At 41.6% G+C, this 21,331-nt stretch overlaps 1 protein-coding gene across 1 annotated transcript in view; it reads left to right on the top strand.

The window, feature by feature from the left end:
• The window catches only part of Tmem236 (transmembrane protein 236), a 44,234-nt gene extending 25,259 nt beyond the window's left edge, over positions 1–18,975 (top strand). The window contains exon 4 of the mRNA XM_038335502.1: positions 18,131–18,975. Within this exon, the coding sequence (XP_038191430.1) occupies positions 18,131–18,699 (569 nt within the window). The 3' untranslated portion in view covers positions 18,700–18,975. The remainder of the gene's footprint in view (positions 1–18,130) is intronic.
• Positions 18,976–21,331: the final 2,356 nt, after the last annotated feature.

The raw sequence follows: 21,331 nt of genomic DNA, 5'->3' as shown, positions 1-21,331 counted from the left end.
TCAAAAAACAACAATGAAAGTAACACAAAAGTCTCTTTGTTTAAATGCCTTTGCTACAAGAATGAGTATAAATAATGTAAATCCTACTTATGTCTTAGAGAATTGCCTACTATGGATTTTTAAAAAGGCAAATATTCACATTAGTAAAACAGAGACAAACCACTTTCCTACTAAGAGAAAAGTTGAAATTAAATATAGATTGGCCTTTAACAATGTATCTCATTAGTAGATTACTCTTTGTTCAGACATAATTCTTTTCAGTTTCATTTATTTCATGTGCTAAAATATGATTTTGCTGTAGAACAATCCTTCTGCACTGCGTGAATATATGTCATTATGATTGGTTTATAAACAAAGCTGACTGTCCAATAGCTGAACAGGATAAAATTAGGTTGGAAAGTCCAACTGGAGAATGATGGGATGAGGAAGGACAGAGTCAGAGGTGTCACCAGTTAGACAGAGAACAGCCAGACACACAAAATGGGATAGAGGTAAAAGTCACGAGGTACGGGGCAGCACATAAATTAATAGAAATGGGTTAAGTAGTAAGAGCCAATTAGTAACAAGCCTGAGCTATTGACTGAGCATTTATAATAATATTAAGGGGCTGCTGGGACACAGAGAAACTCTGCCTACAGTGACTGACATGCTGTATTATAAGAATCAGCTTTTGTTGTGAGAGTATGCTGGAAATGAGCAGATACTGGGAGAGCATCTTGTAACACAGATGGAGTAAGGCTTCAGAGTGACAAGGATAGCAGCAGAGACAGCCAGCCATTTACAGACCACACAGAACCACTGTGCAGTCACTCCTGTTCTGGATATTGAAAGGTAGATTGTCCTATATGCCACCAGAAGCATCTTTCAATCTTCCACTTTGTCCTTGGGTAGGAGATTGTGTGCCATTATGTTCAAAATTACGCTGCTGACAATTCATTAGTAGTCCAGGGGCCGCCTGCTGAGGAAAAGTTCTCCCAAGCTCCAGCTTCCCTCTAAACCCAAGTGTCTTTAGTTAAGGATTTGGGACATCTCTAGTTCCTTAAAGCTGCAGACCTGTTTTCAGATTTTTCTATTCCCGAGGACTCTGTATTTTGCATATTGGTGTGAACTTTCTGCCCAAAATGAAAGTTCTTCTTTTTTTTTTAAATGCACCTACATATTTTTTTAGTATAAGTTAATGGCACTTTATTGTTTATAGTGATGACTGGAATCTACATTCTGTATCCAACAGTGATAAAACTAAATACAGGCTTTCAAAGCAGTCTTGGGAAGGGGACTAGAACAGAACAAAGCCCGGCGCTTCTTAGTTGAGAGAGACCCTCCTCCAGCCCCTTTCTGCCCAAACTTAAGGAGGGTTGACTAAAATATACTGTAATAACTCTGCAATTCAATAATAAAATCACACTTTAAAAGCTAGAACTTGTTCAAAATGCCTTTACAAATATTAGTGTCACATATATTTAATATTTATGTAGATTTTGAACTCAGATACTCTACCTTCATTTAGTATCCATATTAGTACAATAAATCTCATGATTTTTGAGTCAATAGTATACTCTCCTTTATCCTCTGAAACTTACTGCTTAAACACATTGGTTTTAAAAATCATTTTTGCAAAGACAGGCTAGCTGTGTAGTCCAGGCTGACCTTTAACTCCTAATCTTCTTGTCTCCATCACCCGAGGCTTTAATTACAGGTGTGTACCAGCGAGAATGCCGAGGTGTCCAATGATATGACAGCATGGTTTCTAAGTGCAGTGTTTCACCTAAAACAACTCCTCATGGGAGTAGTCTGCTGGCACATGGATCTCTGTATGTCCAAATATGACAACAAATGACAAGAATGCAAAAAATAGCCCAAAGCTCTCATTTCTAGTTGGTTCTCCTATTAATGATGGAACTTCTTCTTCCTCATCCTCTGCCATCTTGTTCTTGCTCCTACTTTAAGAGAAGACTCATGCTGATTCTTTTGTGCTCTTACTTGTGGGTCCAGATAGCTGAGTATCAACCACTTCTCCTTTGCTTTCAGTGGCCATCTTGTTCTTGTTCTCATTTCAGACCCTAGCTCCTTCTGAGTCTCCTGTGTTCTTGTCATTCTGTTCACACTAATGACTGTCCCAGAAGTCCCGCTTGTAGCATAGTTGTCTTTGGCGTGTGGTTGCTTACCCTGCTCAGATCCAAACACGGTTAGCCCTGTGCTTAGCATCTGCAATGAGCCTTGGTGTGCTTTCTGTATTTGGGTAGATTGTCTCTTTTCCTGCCAGCCGGAATACTGACTTCTTCCACCAAAATTTACTTTTCTGGAGAAGCTGCAAACAAGATGGGAAATTTTGTTTGGAAATACAGCCCTTTGGCTGTAGAATGTACAGGTGCTAACATGTTGCCTGGGCTTCAGGGATTTCAACAATACCCATTACTTCCACTGAACAACACACTATTCTCTCCTACCAATAGACCTGAAACTGGATCTGATAGAGTCAGATTCCATTTGAAGTAACTTTTCTAGAGGAGTCCATAAGTCTCCTTACTTCAGGATTTATAATAGATATTCCATTGCCTGAATCCTAATTGATATATATCATTTGATTCCTCTACTGTCTCTGTCAAGATCTCTCAACCCCATAGAAACAGGAAGGTGCAGACATAAATACAATAATATCAATGGCTAAGTGGAAGAGTTTAGTCCTATCAGTAAAGCTCAGCTAAGTAGAGTTTGTAGTCTAGTTTGGAATCCATGTTACAAAATGTTGAGTATATTATTAAAGTACTAGAGGGTCTGTGTGTAAATACTATGTTGAACTACAGGTGAAGAAACACTCAGGTCATATAAGGGGCTAGAGGCCAACAGAGACAAAGGGAGAGGTCTGAGTTTTGCAGGTTTGTAGGTGTGCAGAGAGGAATCTTTCTCCATTGACCAAGCTCAGACCTCAAGGAAGTCAAGAGTGCATATAACCCATGGCATGCTCCAGAAGTAAAAGTAACTCGGTTTGATGTCATATCATCAGTCAACAAACCTTTTACTGGAATAGAAGTTGCTTTCTTAAAACCATCTATGACTAGTCTGTCAATTTGTCACTTTGCAAAACCTGCAAACAGCTTCAAGAGGTGCCATGTAAACTTTGGGGGAGAGGACTTGGAGAAGGAAGTGTAGGACGTTTAATAAGATCAAAGGTCTCAGTCATGGTCCCTGGTTCAGCCAGACAACAGGGCTTTTGTTTAGGAGGTATTTTACATAAAATTCTGTCTGGAGATAACAAGAGGTTTTTCTGCCAAAGGTTTGAAGACCACTAATCCAGGAGCTTGTTCTGAGCTGTAGACTGAGCCTCCTGTAGGGCAGTGCCGTGACTGAAGCAGCCTGGTTGCTCTGTAGACCCGGCTCCCAGGAAAGCATGGCTCTGTACCATCTAAAGGCAGAAGGAGTCCCACACAAAGCCTCCCTGTGTCTCCGGATGCTCAGAACCTATGCCTACTCAGCCTGTAGGCCCAACAAGCCTATCCCGATGGAATACACAGGGTAGAGGCACAGTGCTCTTGGAAACCACGCAACTTTTTCATTACAATATTTTGAATCTTTCATTGAGACTTTATTTTTCAAAAACAATATATATTCATTTAAAGAGGTCATAATATAATGGCCCTAAAAAGAAAAACAAATTAACCAATTATAACTATATGATACAAATTAGAGATTTATGATTGATGGGCTCTTGTTACATATTCAGTTAAAGCATCTAATTTTGAGATTTTCTCCTACAGTGTATAGTGGACTAACATGTTATTCTTGTTATTTTTTTATCAATGGTATCATCATTCTTATTGGTGAAAAATACTCCATTATATTAATAATTTATGTTGCAAATCTTGTTGGGCACCTAGATTTGTGATTTATTCTTTTTAAAAATCTTTCTATTAAAGGCATTGTTGTTACAGAGGACAGGGACGTGGTTAGAGCAAGTCAAGCAATGTTTGTTTGACTGGGGAGGAGTAGACACATTAAGGGCAGAACACATGTGTAGTGCAGTGCAAGTGACCTGATTTAAAGTGACCCTGCACTGTGTGGGAGAATTAGAAGGCTCTCAGGTAGGTGAACGGGTCAAACAGAAGCTGGGAATGGAAAGAGTTAAGCACCTCTGGACTGTAGCCTAAAGATATCAGGATGATGACTGCAGAGTGTCCTCAGAAGACCCGGAGCATCTGTTCATACCCAGACTCCTTGGCAACCACGTTGCCAGAAGACAGGGACTACTACAGGCTGGCGGCTCACACAGGGAAATATAGAAGGGGACGGGAAGCCAGGGCGGTGTGTGGCAATAGTGGCTGGACTGCATTCGAGCTTTCTGCATACGCAGAGGCTTGCTGGAGATGAGGTCAGCAGGCTATTTGAGTGGAAAACCTCAGCACTCTGCAGAGCAAAGGTGGTGCCAGGTATGATGTTGGCAGGGTAAGGTTTTCCAATAAATCTGCTCACAAGGGCCCTAGTCCAGCTCCTTCGTGCCTTCTTTTTGACTTACAGCCCCGGGCTAAGCACTGCAGGGACCTCAGTAGCTAAGGTGAATACTTCTTTAGGTTACATGCTCCTGTGTAGGATTTCTGACGCAAGGTCCACATAAGATTGTAAGACTTTTAATATATGTAGCCAAATGGCTCTCTCCGAATGCTCTAATGCAGTCCCTAAGTAGTAGGGCCAGCACACACACTTGCCTTCTCGACTTTGTCTTTTGTCCTGTTTTTGCCAATTCCAGAGGCAAAATGTGTCATACGACTTTCAGAGTTTACATTAGTTAAAATTATAGTTAGTCAGCATAGTTTTGTTTCATTGGTAACTTTTAGTTCTTAGTAATGAAATATGATTTTTTTCCGCACTGGGTGGTTATGGCATGAATGTTAGGGAAGCTAAGCTCTGCCTGCCATAGCTACAGCATTAGTGCCTTTCAATTTTGTCATGGTCGTTTTGATAGAAAGAATTTTTACTTTTTCCTTAGTTTAGGCTACCAATTTCTCCTTATTGGTTTGGTCTTTGTCATTATGGTTAAAAGTCTGCTTTTTTCTCTACATGAAAACTAAGCACTCGGGAGGCAGAGGCAGGCGGATCTCTGTGAGTTCGAGGCCAGCCTGGTCTACAAGAGCTAGGTCCAGGACAGGCTCTAAAAAAGCTGCAGAGAAACCCTGTCTTGAAAAACCAAAAAAAAAAAAAAAAAAAAAAAAAAAAAGAAAAGAAAAAAAAGAAAACCAAGTCTGATGAAGTCTAATGAGGAAAAGTTGGACCGGGGCCTGACGTTCACCCTTGCAATCCTAGTACTCTACTGTCTCAGGCAAGAGAACCCTAGGTTGCATGTCAGTCTTTGCTACATAGGGAGACCCTGTCTATTGAATTATATATAGGATATAAATTTGCTAATTCATAAATAGTTAATAAATTAAGTAAAATAATACATTACTTTACTTGACTCAGTTGAGGTTTTCAACTTATGCCTCTTCTATTTCTACTTTTCTGTTGGATGTAGCATATAAAATCACCTACAGAAGTTGGGGAGATAGCCCAGTAGGTAAGAACACTTGCTTCCTAAGCAAGGACATATGAGTTCAAACCCTCAGCACCCACATAAAAAAGCTGGTTATGGCTGTTCCTGTGTTCTTGTGTCAGGGAGGCTTTTCACATGTCCGTAACTACAGTACTGTGGCCTACGAGACAGGAGGAACTTGGAGGTTAATGGCTGCCAGTTGGCCAACTTCAGATTCAGTGCAAAGCTCTGATTTAGGGGACTTAGGTGAGTGTGATAGATGCTCAGTATCCTCCTCTGTGCTCTGCATGCATGCGTATACTACACACACACACACACACACACACACACACACACACACACATACACACACACACACGCACGCACACACCACATAAAATTAAAATAAATTCCTTAATAACATACATTAAAGCTATTAGAGCAAAGTATTCCAGTGGCTGATCTAGAGCTTCTGGGGCCAGACTGAACACGTGTAGACTGTTAAACAGAAAACCTCACCAGATGAGACTTTGTGTCTTGAATTAAGAACAGCTGTACTCATCCCCAGCTATCTATTAGAATCAATTAAAGGGGCCTTGTGGTTTTGAAACCCAGGCTGAATCCAGCGATAGCTAATGTGTATTTTGAGCAGCAAGGCTGTGGCTCCAGCAGTTGTTTTAGGGGCTATATATTATTCTATATATTTAATGTTCATACACAGGACTAGTGACTTTTACAGCTTCCTAGGTGGCTTTCAACTGTGAAAATAAGAAAAGGGAGAGATAAAGCAGGGGTAACCGGCAGCGGTGGTGTCACACCTTCCTCATGCAATAGGATGCCCACCTAGTGTGGAGAGCAATAGCGATGGCTGGAGGGGGAGTGTGCAATTAGGGAAGCCCTGGGCTCATGTTAGGGGGAACAGGGGTGATGCAGGCAAGGGAGAGGTTAACAGGGTCATGAGCAACTTGTTGGGAACAATGTGGAAAGAATTTCTTCTGCTTCCAATGGGCAGTATGTGACTTTGTTCGGCAACGCTGAGAAATCCGCACATCAGCTGTAGAAAAGGAGGAATGGCCAAACTGATCCAGCTCCAGCAGCTCGTAGGGTAGGGAGGGAAGGAAGAAGAGGAACCCTTCCTTTGGTTGTCTTCCTGATAGTGTTTATCAAAATGTAATTCCCATCTCTCTCTCCTTTTCACTCTCTTCCTCTTTAAACTCCTCTTCCTGTTTCTGTGCTATAGAATTGACCTGTGTCCTTGTATATACTAACCACATGTTCTACCATCAAACTAAATCCCCAGCCCCCAAACATAAAGTCTTAACTGAATGACTACAGTGGTAATACAGTGGGACTTTTAAGTTATTTGTGCTGAACCCAAAGCCACCTGTTAACATATATGAGGGGCCTTAAAAGTCAAACCCCCAAGAGAGTCTCTGCAAACTTAGTATGCATGTTGCATGCTATACTCTCTCCACTTGGATAGTGAGGCAGGAAGACAGCAAGCATGGACTATATAGTAAGACATCAAAATCAAAAAGCACCCTAAGTGGTGTTTGCTAGACCTCTTCCTTCAGGGCTCAGGGATCTATGCCAAAGAGGAGGGAGAAAGATCCTAAGTGCTAGAGATAGTGGCAGTGTTGCCCAGACACAACAGGGCTGATGCACAAGGGAACACACAGGAATTGTGACAGCATGCCCAAGACCTACACAGGTTCAAACCAGACAAAATCCCAGAACTGAGAAGGGGAAGTGGACACAAAGTCCCACTCCCACAGAGGAAGCTCTCTGGGATTGATACCCTCTGCAAAAGCCAAGTGTTTTCTCTAACCGAGTACCATTGGGTATCTCAGCTACTCTTGAGGGCCGGTCCTGTGCCAAGGAGTCATTGGATAATACATTTTTGTGCACTTTTTGTTTTATATTACTTTGTCTTTGATTTTTGTTTTTTGGGGGGTTGAGAGGAAGAAAGAACATGAAGCTGAGTGGAGAGGAACTGGGAGGAGCTGGGGGAGGAGAAAGAATATAATCAAAAATGTAGTGTGTATGAAAAAATAAATTTAAAAATTGAGAGTCCATACGTACTCACTGATCCAAACACAGGCAGACACACTCTGCCACCTGCAAGCTTTTTAAAGCTCCTCAGACCACTAAGTGTCTACTCAGATGAGACTGTCTGGAGACAGGAAGTATTGGGGAATACCACTTCAACTCCGAGGGACTAGATCCAAATCCAAAGGACTTAATTACCTCCCAAATTTCTTTAGAATGCAGCTCATCACATCTTAAGTAAATTGAATATAAAACATGTGGTTTTATTTAAAAAGGTTAAAAGAAGCAAAGTGAAAAGAAGTGTCATTTTCTGTACTAGTCCAGCCAGTGGGAATTCAGGAAAGAAGAATGGTGTCAGAGCGAAGGAGTAGGGATTCCAGAGGGCAATGGGATGAGCATAACCACAATAGATTGTGTATATGTATTAAACCCCCACAAACAGGAAGGGGCACAGGATATATTTTTTTTCTGAATAAAAATGTCATTTTGAGTTCCTCTTTGCTTCTTCTTAAGGAACAGCTTATTAAACAATATGCACACATACAGTGTGAGCTGGGTTTCTATGATGTGTGGTTTTGCAATTGCTTGGGACTGAGTCTGAGGAACACTGTGTTCAGGGCTATGCCAAGAATGAGTCTGTTTCCTTCCTTGCTGTCCCTTTGCTATAGAGAAGGAAGTTTCAGAACACTGTCGTTCTAGGACTTTTTTCCTTTTCTGGAGAAAGAAGTGACCATTTCCAGGACCATGGGGGAGAGTAGAGTGACATTTCTGATTTTGTCTCCTAATGACGCACTGGCTGTCAGTATTAGAGCTCCAAGCATCAGCCTCATGCCAGCAGACATAGGGCATCAGTGTTAAATTGCCTTGAGTTTAGGCTCCATTTGATTAGTTTGGCTCTGTGTGTGTGTGTGTGTGTGTGTGTGCCATGCATTCATGCACACAGGCTTGTGTCTGGAGGCCAGAGTTCAATTTTCTCTGTTGGTCCTCAGGAACTGTTCACCTTGAATTTTGAGACCTAGCCTCTTACTGGCTTGGGGCTCACTAACTGGGCTAGGCTGACTTGTCAGGAAGTCCCAGGGATCTGCCTGCCTCCGCCTTCCCAGTATAAAGATTATCATGCACCAACCCTTCCCCAGATTTGTGTGTTGGCATTGCTCAAATTCAGCTCCCAATGCCAACAAACACGTGCTGTACCCCCTGAGCCATCCCCATAGCTTCAGTCTTAGATGCTTTTAACAGTGTGTTACAAAATACTTACTTTTGCCTGCAGTGGGCAAGGAGCCATGAATAATTATACAAAGCAAGACTACAATATACTTTGCAATATACTTTGGAAATAAATATTAAGATTTTCAGAGAGATAAAAGTAAAGGGATATAAAGAATGCAGTGTGTATTCCTTTACAATAAAAAGCAAGGCCTGTTTTCCACAGCTATATTAGCCGAGACAGGTTTAAGATGCCAGGCTTGGGCTATTGAGTTTCCATGTGTCCATGTTCTTACCTAAGACAAGTGGGTACTGTTTGCACAATGAGCACATTTGCTCTCTGTTTATGTTGTGTGCGTGTGGAAGGTGGGGACCTCGTTTTTCTTCTGCTCTGCTTCCACCACGGCCCCCATTTCACTGGGTGTGCTTGGTTGGTCTGGGGGAAATGAGGAAAAGCTGCTTTCTATGAGCTTCCAGTCTTCTCGGAATAATAAACACATCAGCACTTTCATTCCCTAGCTCCAGGACCCTCAGCGCTACTGGAATCTGAGAGGCCTCTGCAATCGGGTGGAGGACAGCTGCTACTGGTGGAACCTCTCTGTCCTCCTGGGTTCTGTGGGGCTGTGCACTATGCTGTCATTCTTTTCTGGGTCCAAGTCCATGCCACATCTCTCACTGTCGAGTGCATAGATTCTCAGACCACCGTGCCAGCTTTTCCTGATGTTCTCAAGGGCTTGAGAAGGGACTCAGTCTTAAAGCCTGTGTAAGAAGGGGCCCGGGGCCGATCTGAGTGATAGAGACTATGCAGGACCCTGAGTGCTTTTGTCTGTTGAGTCGGTGGCGTTGTTTTTGGACCATGCTTTCATGCTTTGGCTTGCTACCTCACTGTGAGTTGTTTCTTTCCCAGGAGGCTTGTCGTTCCCCAGTGCTAACAGACTCCACTGAGTAAGCTGAAATGCATACTCTGAAGACAGGGAATGGGTTCATTTTCCTGTGTGTCACCATCTGTCACTCAGCTGGGGCTCCTATCAGCATTTCTTACTCTAGTCTCTGTCTAGACACTCGAATCCCCCAATTATTTGCAACAATACAGGAATACTAAGTGTTTCACCTTCAAAGGTTAAAAATACTTAAAAATACTTGGCACGCTATTTTACATTATATATATATATCATATTTAGGAATACATATGCTATAAATGCATACATTGTGATTTTTCTGTTTATACACATAGTAAGGCACCTCTATTTTCCAACCTTATTTTAACTGTGGAGGAAGGCCAGAACAGCCTGCATGAGAAGCTGGGAGCTAGGAAGTTCTGATCTGGAAGCTTTTTCAACATCCAAAAAATGGAATCACTTTTTCCAAACACTGTTGCCCCAGGTTTCAGCAGTTCTTGGTTGGTGTTAGACCCATCTAAACTTCCAAGCTTTCAGTTGTACCCTCAGATAAGAGTTCCTTTAACAGCTCCCACTGCCTAAAACCCAGAGATGGCACATGCTTTTATGAGCAGACTCGTGCAGTGCTCAACAGGGAACTGAAAGTGGACACTGGGCTTTCTGAATTTTCCGAATAACAGTGCATGGAATTAGTGCAGCTATTTCACAGCTAGGAATGTGTGCTCATGAGCCCTTCCTGAAACCATGGTGGGCTGCTTGCCCTGAGTTGTTGCTCCTTTTCTTCATTGCTGTCATCTCTCATGCCTTCTTCTTCCTCTCCTTCTCTTCCACCTCTTGCTTTTCTCCTTCCTCCTCTTCATCATTTCAGGGGAAATTTCATATGGTTTTGGAAACAGTCAATATTATGTTGGTCACTGTTTAACCAGCTGCTCGCCAGGGTAGAACTCTAAGTGGGGAAGCTGACTTCTAGTTTTGTGTTTGTATACATGTTCATATGTATGTGTGCATGTGTGTGATGGTGCATAGGCACATGTGTGTGTACATGTGGAGAGCAGAAATCAATCCCAGGATGTCTACCTCTGTCATCCACCTAGTTTTTTTTTTTTTTTTTTTTTTTTTGTTAAGACAGGGTCTCTTACTAAATCTAAAGCTTGCCAGATTGGCTAGACTGCCAGTGACCCCTCATGATTTTTCAGTCTCTGCCTCCCCAACATCTTTTATGTGGATGCTTGGGATCAAAACTCAGGTCCCCCTGCCAGTATAGCAAACACTTTAGCTAAGAGCCACCTCCTAGCCCCCGATTCATAGTACTTACTAGTTTCTGTGTTGTAAACATACCTACAAAGATCACCAATGCACAAACCAAGATGAATTCCTGACTACTGATCACAGACTTGGGATCTGGTGCAGACTGTGAGCTCTTGGAGGGTAGAACCTGCCTCTACTCCAGATATTCTATCTGGGGACCTGGGCTGCATTCTTCTTTGTGGTGAGGATGGGAAAATACAAGTAATCATCTCATGATTTTGTTAAGACAGCCGTGTTACCCTATTTCTCAAACGTTCGGACTTTCTCCATAGGCACGAAGCTACCCACAACCACAATGTAACAAGCTTCTACTCACTGCTTCACCTTCTAGATGTTCTGTTCATCTCCAAATAGCTTAAAGTTTTGTTAAGCTATTTTTGCCTTTTGTTTTTAAATACATCTATAGCTGTCATAGGGGTCACACACTAGTCAATAATCTTGGACATCGACCCAGTCCTACTTTGAAGGGGCCTTGTGAGGTAAAAGGCACACCTCATCATTGGTTAGTTGGCATTATTGTTTATCTTTCCTGCCTCAAGGAGTCCGTAGTGTTAAAATCACAATGCCCGTTATTTCCTTTGGCACACACTCAACTGTGTTGCCTTCTTTTCCCCCTGTCTTCTAAAAGTGTTATGATGAAACAAGCTTTGTGACCACCTGTTTTTTTTTCTTAAAGAAATATTTTTTTTTTTTTTTTTTGGTTTTTCGAGACAGGGTTTCCCTGTAGTTTCTAGAGCCTGTCCTGGAACTAGCTCTTGTAGACCAGGCTGGCCTCGAACTCAGAGATCCGCCTGCCTCTGCCTAGGAGCACATATCAAAAAGCAAATGTCTATACTACAGGTACATTGACCACACACTGAATTATTTTTATCATTTCTTAATATATATATATGTATATATACATATACATATATATACATATATATCATAACAACCATAGGACATTCTTGCTGTATCATATTTACTAGGAATAGAGAGAAGATTTAAACTCTACAGGAGGATATAAATAACTTATTTGTAAATGTTGCATCATTTTTAGCACAAGCTAGAACGTCCTTGGATATGGCATTCCGTGAGCACTCTAGGAACCAATCCCATGGGATGACTGTACGTTCCTTTTCAAGTTTCACCACCGTGTATTATTTTATCCTAGTTGCATTGGCTACAGGAGACTCAGCGTCTTTACTGTGGGGTCCGTTTCCATGCCATTTGCTTTATTATTTCCTAAAATCTAACTTAGGCCTGGTGTAGCAATTTTGTTTATCTGGTTGCCCTTTTACTTTTTGAGACAAAACCTTGCAGCATAGATTTGCATTGCTTTTACATTGCTACATTGCTTTGCAGACTGCCCTTGAATTCATGGTGATGCTCCTGCCCCAAACTCCTAAGTGTTAGGATTCTGAGTGTCCACACCACGTCCAGCTGTTATGTGGTTCTATAACATTTGTTTGATCAGAAGAGGCAGTTGGGTGTCTACTTTGTGACTTTTAGTATCCACTTCATTCCTGACTTTTTAAGTTCCCTTCCCCATGTTCCTCCCTATTATCTTTCTTCATTCTATGTACATAATGTATTGCCTTCTCTTCTTTGAAAGAGGAATACATATCACCTAAAAGTGCTTCACTACCAGTTTTCTCTGGTGTATCTTATTTTCTCCACAAAAGCCTTCACAGACATCAGGGGAGTAAGTGAGAAACAGAAATAAATCAATACAAGTAAATGGTAAAGTAAAGCAGGCAAAAATTACACCTGAAATGTTTCCCTGTTATCAAAATAATGCTGTTTAATTGTTCATTTAGTACAGTGAAGACAGAAAGCTATTTCAGCCACTAACACAAATTCACTATGGTTTTCAATTTGTTCAGGGCACTTTGAACCTCCCAGGGAATGAGTATATTGTATTCTCTAAGCTTTGTTTTGCTCATACGCATACAGCTTTGTCCAAACAGAACCAATAACTACAGCAAGAAAAGGAATGTCAGCGGTAAAAAGACATTCAAGCAGTGTTAACATGGGAAGGATGTTAGTCCTGGGGCCAGATCTTGAACTCACAGTGTTTCTGTTCTTGGTAGTCCACTGCTCCTCTGCTCCAATGGCCCAGATGTTTCTTGGCCTTTTCACCCCTCTTTTACCCCATTGGGAGACAGAGAGCTCTACTTCACAGCTTGAGCCAGTCACCCTGGAAATCAGGATGACACCCCCAAATCTAACCTAGTCTCCACTGAGCTGGCATGGCATGTAGTGTTTCCAGACCCAACTTCACCAAATATACAGACTCCTAGTATCTCTTCAAAACCAAACGCTAGCTTAGAACTCGGTGTTCTGACCAACAGTTCTTCTGAGATAGCACAACTCTCAGCGACCATTTATGACAGGTTAATGTATCCCTTTTTACAGTGCCACTTCCTGGCCTTGAAACAAGCTGAGTTTGCAATCGTTTGTCAAGCTGGCAATGTGCACGGTCTTCTTAATGTTGGCAAAAGAATTTTCATTTTTCCTTTTTATTGATGTGCTGCAGTCATATTCAGCACATAGATATCCCCCTTGGCTTTCTCTGTCCTCCCTTCCCCTCTCTTGCTGGTCCCCTCTATCCTCTCAAATAGGGACCCCCTTCTGCTTTCTTGCAATATATATCCCAGTACTTTTGTTTTGCACCTCCCTTTCTTTTTACAACTTTCAAGATTTAGTTATTCATACAAACAACTTTGTCTTCTAAGTGGAGCAAAGGAAAATTCTCTATGCCATTGCATACTCTAAGAAATAAAATTTCTCTTGACTTCTTTCGTGTGTGTGTGTGTGTGTGTGTGTGTGTGTGTGTGTGTGTGTGTATGCATGTGTTATGTGAAAAATAAAAACCTTTTTAGGGAGAGATGTAGCACACACATCTATTCACCTCAGATAGGAAGCCCACAACAGAACAAAGTACAGATACCACCGAAGTCCAACTTGGTAAACCAATGAATTTAACTAGGGTTACTTACAGGAATATGGTTGAGTGGTTACTTACAGAAGCAGAAATGACTCAAAGACAGCTGTGTCACCAAAGCCCATCCCAGTGTGGGTAAATGACTCAAAGACAGCTGTATCACCAAAGCCCAACCCAGTATGGGTAACAGCTCACAAAAGTTGGGAACCTGGAGCATACTGCGCAGCCTCCAGGCAGCTTAACAGTTTGGAAGAATGTCTTTCCTGAGTGCCTCAATTGGTCTAAAGCTCTTGCAGGTAGCTTGGTCTGACTACAGAGTCTTCTTTGTGGCTCAGCTTCCTTAGTCTGAGAGGGACTCTCAACTTTGTTTCCTCCTGCAGGGAGGGGCTTAGTGAATCTGGTCAGCTTCAGGGACTTCTGAAAGCTGTTTTGAGTTCTTTGCCTCCCTGCATAAAGAGCTTCCCTATAGGAGGGTCTGTTTCAGTCATGGAGGAAACTGTTACTCAGCAGCATATACATAGAGAGCTCCAAGGTCAACCTGAGCTCCCTGTGTTTTTGAAACAAGATTCCCCACAGGTTTGGTCCTTGCTAATTTTGATAGGCTGGCTGCCCATTAAATCCTTGCTGCCTACTTCTGGACCAATCCCAGGTTGGCATGTTTTCACAGCAAGTACTCTGCCAGCTGAGCTGTCTCTTCAACAGTCTACTGAATTCTTTAAAAGTTGGTGACATATAGAAGAGAACATCTGAGTTTAAAAAGAGAATTTTACAGATTTTAAAGCAATAATAAGTTATGGAATGTCACATTTTCTTAGTATTGTTTGTGAAATGCTACTTATTCAGGCCATCGTGGTTTCTAATTTGGGCAAAGAGTTACCTAGAGGTTACAGACAAGTACTAGATCCATGTTCTTATGGATCCCTAGCACCCAACCAGAAAACCATGCATTGAGGTGCTGAGGTAGGTACAGAGAGGGGTATGGAGAAAGAAAGATCTGAAGCTTATGACCAACCAACCTTAGCAAACCAGTGAGCTCCAGGTTTAGTAAGAGATCTTTTCTTAAAAAAAATAACAACTGGTAGCAATAATAAGTAAAATTGTTAGAAATATAAGTTACTAAAGCTGAACTTCAGTAACATGAAAACTGATCATAAAATTGGGATAACCTGAGTATACAACATGCACAGAAAAAATAGTGAGACATGGGAAAGACAGTGAGACATGGGAATTAGTTGTCAACCTTTTGTGAACAAAAAAAAAATCAAAGAGAGGGAACAAACATTAAGTTAGGTGGGTAGCAAGGTGGGGGAAAATCTGGGAGGAGTTTGGAGAGATGAAAGAATGTAGTCAAGATAAATTGTCTGAAAATCTTTAAATAAAAATTTTAAAAAGAATGTGGAAGACACTGATCTATGAGCATAACCGAATGTCTTTAGGAGTTATTTTATTGCTACTTCTTTTCTCCAGAACAGTAGTATTTGGTTTTCTCCTAAGTTCCTGGACTATCTACTCTCTGGTTCTTGGTCATCAAAGCTGCGGCTCAGCCACGCTCAGAGAATACAAAGATTTACATCCAGATATTATGCAGAGAGCGAGAGACCTTGGAACACTCAGCCCTGAATGGGAAGTCTTCATCTAATCCCTACCCTCAGGGTTCAGGGAACCTCCCCCCCAGAAGACAAAGCTGAAAAAGTATAAGAGTCAGAGGTGAAGGAGGACACCAGAATAACAAGACAGAACTCATGTGAACTCACAGAGACCAAAGCAACACGCACAGGGCCTGCATGAGTGTGCACCAGGCCCTCTGTGTATATTATGGTTTCCAGTTTAGTGTTTTTATGGGATCCCTGAGTGTGTCTCTAGTTCTTTTGTCTTCTCCCGAACTCTTTTCCTTCTGTTTGTCTTGTCCAATTCCAATGTATATTCTTTTATTTTATTATACTATATTTTGTTGAACAATTGTGGAAGACCCCTAAAGTTGACCTCTGACTTCTAAATGTACACACACACACACATACACACACACACACACACACACACACATGCACGTACTACATCCAGTCATATACACATATAAACAAAAGAAAAAAAACCTTAATCTTTGTAGTTTATAAAAATACTTAGTTCGAAAAACCACAGAGGTTTATTGAATAGCTAATAAATACTCTTAGCTTAGTAACTAAGTGTCTTAGTCATGAATCAAGATTTACTTCTCTCACGATGTCTTCACGTTGAGTCCAACAAGTTTATCTTGACAACCGTCTCTTTGACTTTCAGTTCTTCCTCCCTAACACTCCCTTTACCTTCTGTCTTCTGAGGCAGCAGGACCTCTCAGGATGTTTTCCCAGTAAACTGTGCCAGGCTGATAAAATCTTAGCAACAACAACAACAAAATGGTGTTTAAGTGGATGGGTGTTTGGCAAATGGTGTGCTATAGGGCTCAGGAGGTAGCTCAGCCAGTGATGGGCTTGCAAGCATGCGTGAGTACCTGGCTCAGTCCCCAGAACCCACATATAATCTGGACATGGGGCTAGAGAGATGGTTCAGCAGGCGAGAGCACTGGCTGCTCTTCCAGAGAACAGGGCTTTGACTCTTAGCACCCACATGGTGGCTCACAACCACCTGTAACTCTAGTTGCAAGAGGACTAATGTCCTCTTCTGGCCTCTGTGGGCACCAGATACATGTGTGGTAGAGACACACATATATGCAACATACCCATGCAAATAAAATAAAAAACAACTCTCAGAGAAATGTAAAAATATTGGCTATTGTAAGTACTTGTAAGCCTAACACTGGGGAGGTGGAGACAGGTAGATTTTCTTGGTATTTCGGCCTAGACAGTCCAACCCTGTTCTCAGCGAGAGATCTAGTACCATAAACCAAGGAGGGCATCACTGGAAAAACAACATTCAGAGTTAACTGCTCCCATCCACATGCATACATCTTTGCACACACACACACACACACACACACACACACACACACACACACACACACACACAGAGCGCGACAGTGATCGGGTATCTTCCCATTCATCGGACAGGTGTATGGATTAGCATACAGTCTCATGACCCAAACATGATGGTTCAGCTGACCAGTCCTGTTGGCTGCTTCTTAAACTCCTGGGGAAGAACAGTTGAATTATTTTCATGATTTTCTGTGGGTCAAACAGATTCCTTCTTAGCACCAAACTTCCATGCTAGGGAATTAAGGTTCAGTCAGTCTTGAGAGCCTGTTTCATCTTACAGAGTGACAGTCTTGAACTGGTAAGCTTGTCAATTCACTTTGTTTTTCTACTGATATCTTTTATAATTAGCACACACTGTCTTGCTTTTACATTGACAATAGGAGCCATGGTGTTAAAATTCTGTCATTTGGAGCTGAGCAATTCAGGCAGAGGGCTCCACCTCTGCCACTGAGTTTGAATTTGAATTTGAGCATCATTTAGCCTCATGGGCTTCAGATGCTAGATCTTCATTTGTTTCAAGGAGCCAATTACTAATCAGTTATGCCCTTTTATGTCAAAATGTGAAAATAACTTAGGTTCTATATCCAGAAAAAAATGCCACAGTGCCAAGAATCTCTGATTTTTTAGTATGTCACTCAGTTATTGTTTTTCCCATGTCAAAAATTTAGACTTTTAAGGATTAAAATTTAAGAGATTTGTTTTCATTATGTGTCCGTATCTGTGTAGATGGATGTGCATGTGTGGATGCAGGTACACACTGAGGACGAAGGACTGGAGGCTCCCTTGAGATGCAGGTGCTGCTATGGTGAACCACCAGACATGGGTGCTGGGAACCAAACTCAGGTTCCTTGGACCCTCTGGAGGAATGGGACAAATCATCTCTGCTGTGCAGGCATGCTTTTGCCAAGATGGGCATTCGGAGGACAGATAACTTTTGGTAGTCAATTCTGGGCATTGAACTTAGGTCATCAATGTTGCTTGACAAGGGATTTTACTGATTAATATTGCCTTAGCTGTCTGTCTGTCTGTCTGTCTGTCTGTCTGTCTTCTATCAATCATTTATCATCTATCTATCTGCCACATTGTCTGTTTTTCAGACAGGGTCTTGCTGTGCACCCTAGATCAGCCTACATTCTGCCATCCTCCAACCTCCATGTCCTCCTTCCCATACTGGGGTTATAGGGTTGCTATCACACTCTGTTTAGTAACAAGTAAATTAAACATTTTTAGAGTAAAGAGTTACTTAAAATGCAAATTAATCAATGTTTTTCAGGCTATGAAGACAAAAACATCTATATAACGACTTTGCAGCAGATAAAAACTGTGACGGAACAGGTGGGACGTGGTGATGAGAATCCTGCACCTGCCCAGGCAGCCAAGCCCACCATGATGTCCGTACCTCCCACCAACATGGGTGCGCTGGTGGGGCCCATCGATCCCTCCTTTGACTCTGGAATCCAGAGGACGATGTCTCACAGAGATGTCCGGGCCGAGCTGTTTCTTAGAAGTTTCCTCACATGGTCGGACACTATAGAAATGATGCGTGTGGCTGGGCTCCCACGTGTGTACCAGTCAGGCTGGGTGTACCCGGTCTACATATTCAGTTTTATCTCTCTCCTACGAATGGTCTTCACACCTAAGAACCCTCTTCTCAGCTTCCTAGGGGTCCTGCTGCAGGATTTCCCCTTTATTATCCTTAGACTCAGCTTAATCACTACCCTGGGGACAATCACGCCAGTGCTGGGCCTTTGTAAAAACATCCTAGTGACTTTCTCCTATATTTACTTCAATCATTTAACCAAGTTCAGGCCTTTCTCAGCCTTTGAAACCTCCCCGTTTTAAGCATCAAATGTTGAGAGTAAGTCCTCCTGGTTGTAAAGTCTTTCCAGGCATAAGCTGTTGCACCATATAGAATGAACCACTTCCAAACTGTAAACACATGTAAATGGTGCTACATTTAAGCAAAGTCATATTCTTCCAAATTGCCTCTTCCGGGCTTCTAGAAACTTTAGTCGTTGATTTTAGTCATGTCTATCCCACTTTTTGCTAGAAATAACCCCTCAATAAAGCCTTTTTAAGTGGTGGGAACCGTGAGCTAGCTTAAGAATGAGATTTTTATCACATGTACATTGAAGAACATTTCATGGCTTAATATAGCTTAATTAACTGAAATTATTTTTTTAAAAAAATAACCTGAAGATATTGAAGAGACTTTAGAGTTTGCTTGAAAATCTGAAAACTGTAGCTTTAGGGTCTCCTTCAAAATACCTAATTACTCCTTCTCCCATGTGTGTGTGTGTGTGTGTGTGTGTGTGTGTGTGTGTGTGTGTCTGTGTGTGTGTGTCTGTGTGAGTGTGTGTGTCTGTGTGTGTGTGAGTGTGTGTGTGTGTGTGTGTGTGTGTTTTGTTTTTAGCAGTGAGGATTGAACCAGGGCCCTGGGCACACTATTTTAGCACTCTACCAATGAGCTGCGTCCTTAGTCTTAGAAATACAGTATTTATTTTGCCCTACTACAATGACCTTTATTCAACTCATTGTGAAAAAAGCAAAAAAAAAACAAAAACCACAAAAAACAGGGGACTTCAGCTGACACCAGCACAGCAGGGCTTCATTAAGGCCCCTCAGGCTGGTATGCAGGGCAGTGCTTCCGTGTTGAGTGTAATGGAGACAAGGTGCACTGTGATTCCTAGATAAAGTTTATAATGGAAACCATAAACTGAAGACAAAGTGTAAATAGGTGATATTTATGGAATTTGATGCCGTCATAAAAAAAACCAGAGCAAGCCATATTGAAAATGATAGCTTGAACTTATTGTGATGGTAAAGGTGTTATCTTACACTAGGTCATGAATATCTTTGTGCTTTATGATCATGATACGGTCATGAGCTCTGCACATGCTGTGCTGGCACAGATGTCGTAGCCACCGCAGAGGGTCTCGGTTACGAGAGGATTGTAAGAGGGTTATGTGTGCAGGGCAACGACTCACGTCACCATCTCCTCCTTGATCCATGGAAACAAGAAGCTTACGAATACAGGAATAATCTGAGTGGTCCTGGCCTCTGCACTGAGGCTCATGGGCACTTTCTCCAGGATGTCCCATGGTTATCACACTGCAGAACAAGTCTACGTGTAATTATTAAGCCTTGCTTGCCCTCTCTGTCATTTGGGACTGGTTCCTTGAGTGCTATCCTTGAATAGATGAACACGATATAAATACTTCTGTAACAGTGTTGGGTGATTGGAGGATTTGGAACACTCTCAACACAGTGTTTGGTCAACAATAACACCTTAATGGAGGCTAAGCCTTTAATGGTACTATCCCACAACCCTGCCCACCCTCTGGCAATAATAGTTTATACCTAGCGTTCGTGAGATGTAACATGTAAGAGCTTAAGGTTACCCTGATGACTAGTTCTTTTTAATCAGTTCCTCTTGTAGTCAGTTGTGAATGATCTGTTAAATAGTTAGATGGAAGTGAGGGTGAGAATCCACTCTTCCATTTGGACAGAACTTCTATGAGTTTTCAAATAACCCAGACTATAATACTTTGTTTCTTTCTTTCATTTTCATGTTTTATTTTGGAGTCGGGGTCTCAGTTAGTAGCCCAGGCTGTTCTGAACTCACTGTGTGGCTCAGCTTATAGGAAGTCTCCGCACCTTCCTGCCTCCACCTCCCCAATGCTAGAATTACAAGTATGTGCCATCCACCCAACACAGGGTCTTTTTATTTTGCATTGCTGAGGGATAAACACAGCCTCTCCAGCTCCTCAATACCATATAAGCCATCTGTCACTAAACCAAACCCCTAGACGGCACTTTTTGTTTTTGAAAGCATTTGATTATATATTTACTTTTCTTGGTTCCTCATTAACTTGTCAAACTTGTAAGAGAAAGCCTGAGAGTAACATGGTTAGCCACACCTCTATCTCCACCAATATTTCTAACATAAAATGCATACTATATATCTTTTAATATAAGAGAAGCCTATAACCAAGTGACTAATTTACAATATCCATAAATGTGAAACTCATTATATCAATGTATATATCTTTAATTTGTAAAAATACAGTGAACGACACTCAGTATACCCTGAAGTAGTCCATGAGCTTAACCTGCATTTTGTATCTGACAGCGGAACATGAATATGCCTGATATCTGGGGGTGTGGGCAGTCCTTGATACAGATAATGAAGGCGTGTACAACAGGTCATGTAAGGCAGGAAAAGCCTTGAATCTCTAACCTAACTGAGTGTATAGATGTTTATAAAGTTCAATTGTATTTAAGAGACATTACAAGAAATTATGCTAATATATCATTGATAGTTCTAAACTAGCTAATTAAACCTATATTACTAATGATATTGTAATTTTCATAGCTTTTATAGTTGTTGGTATTAAGGTTTTGTGTCCTAATAAAAAGCTTAATTTCTGCTGTAAAGTGTGAATGCCAGCTCTGTACTAGGCTAAATAGTATT

This window comes from Arvicola amphibius, chromosome 6, assembly GCF_903992535.2.
Source record: "Arvicola amphibius chromosome 6, mArvAmp1.2, whole genome shotgun sequence".
NCBI lineage: Eukaryota > Metazoa > Chordata > Mammalia > Rodentia > Cricetidae > Arvicola > Arvicola amphibius.
This window is presented reverse-complemented; position numbering and strand designations above follow the sequence as displayed.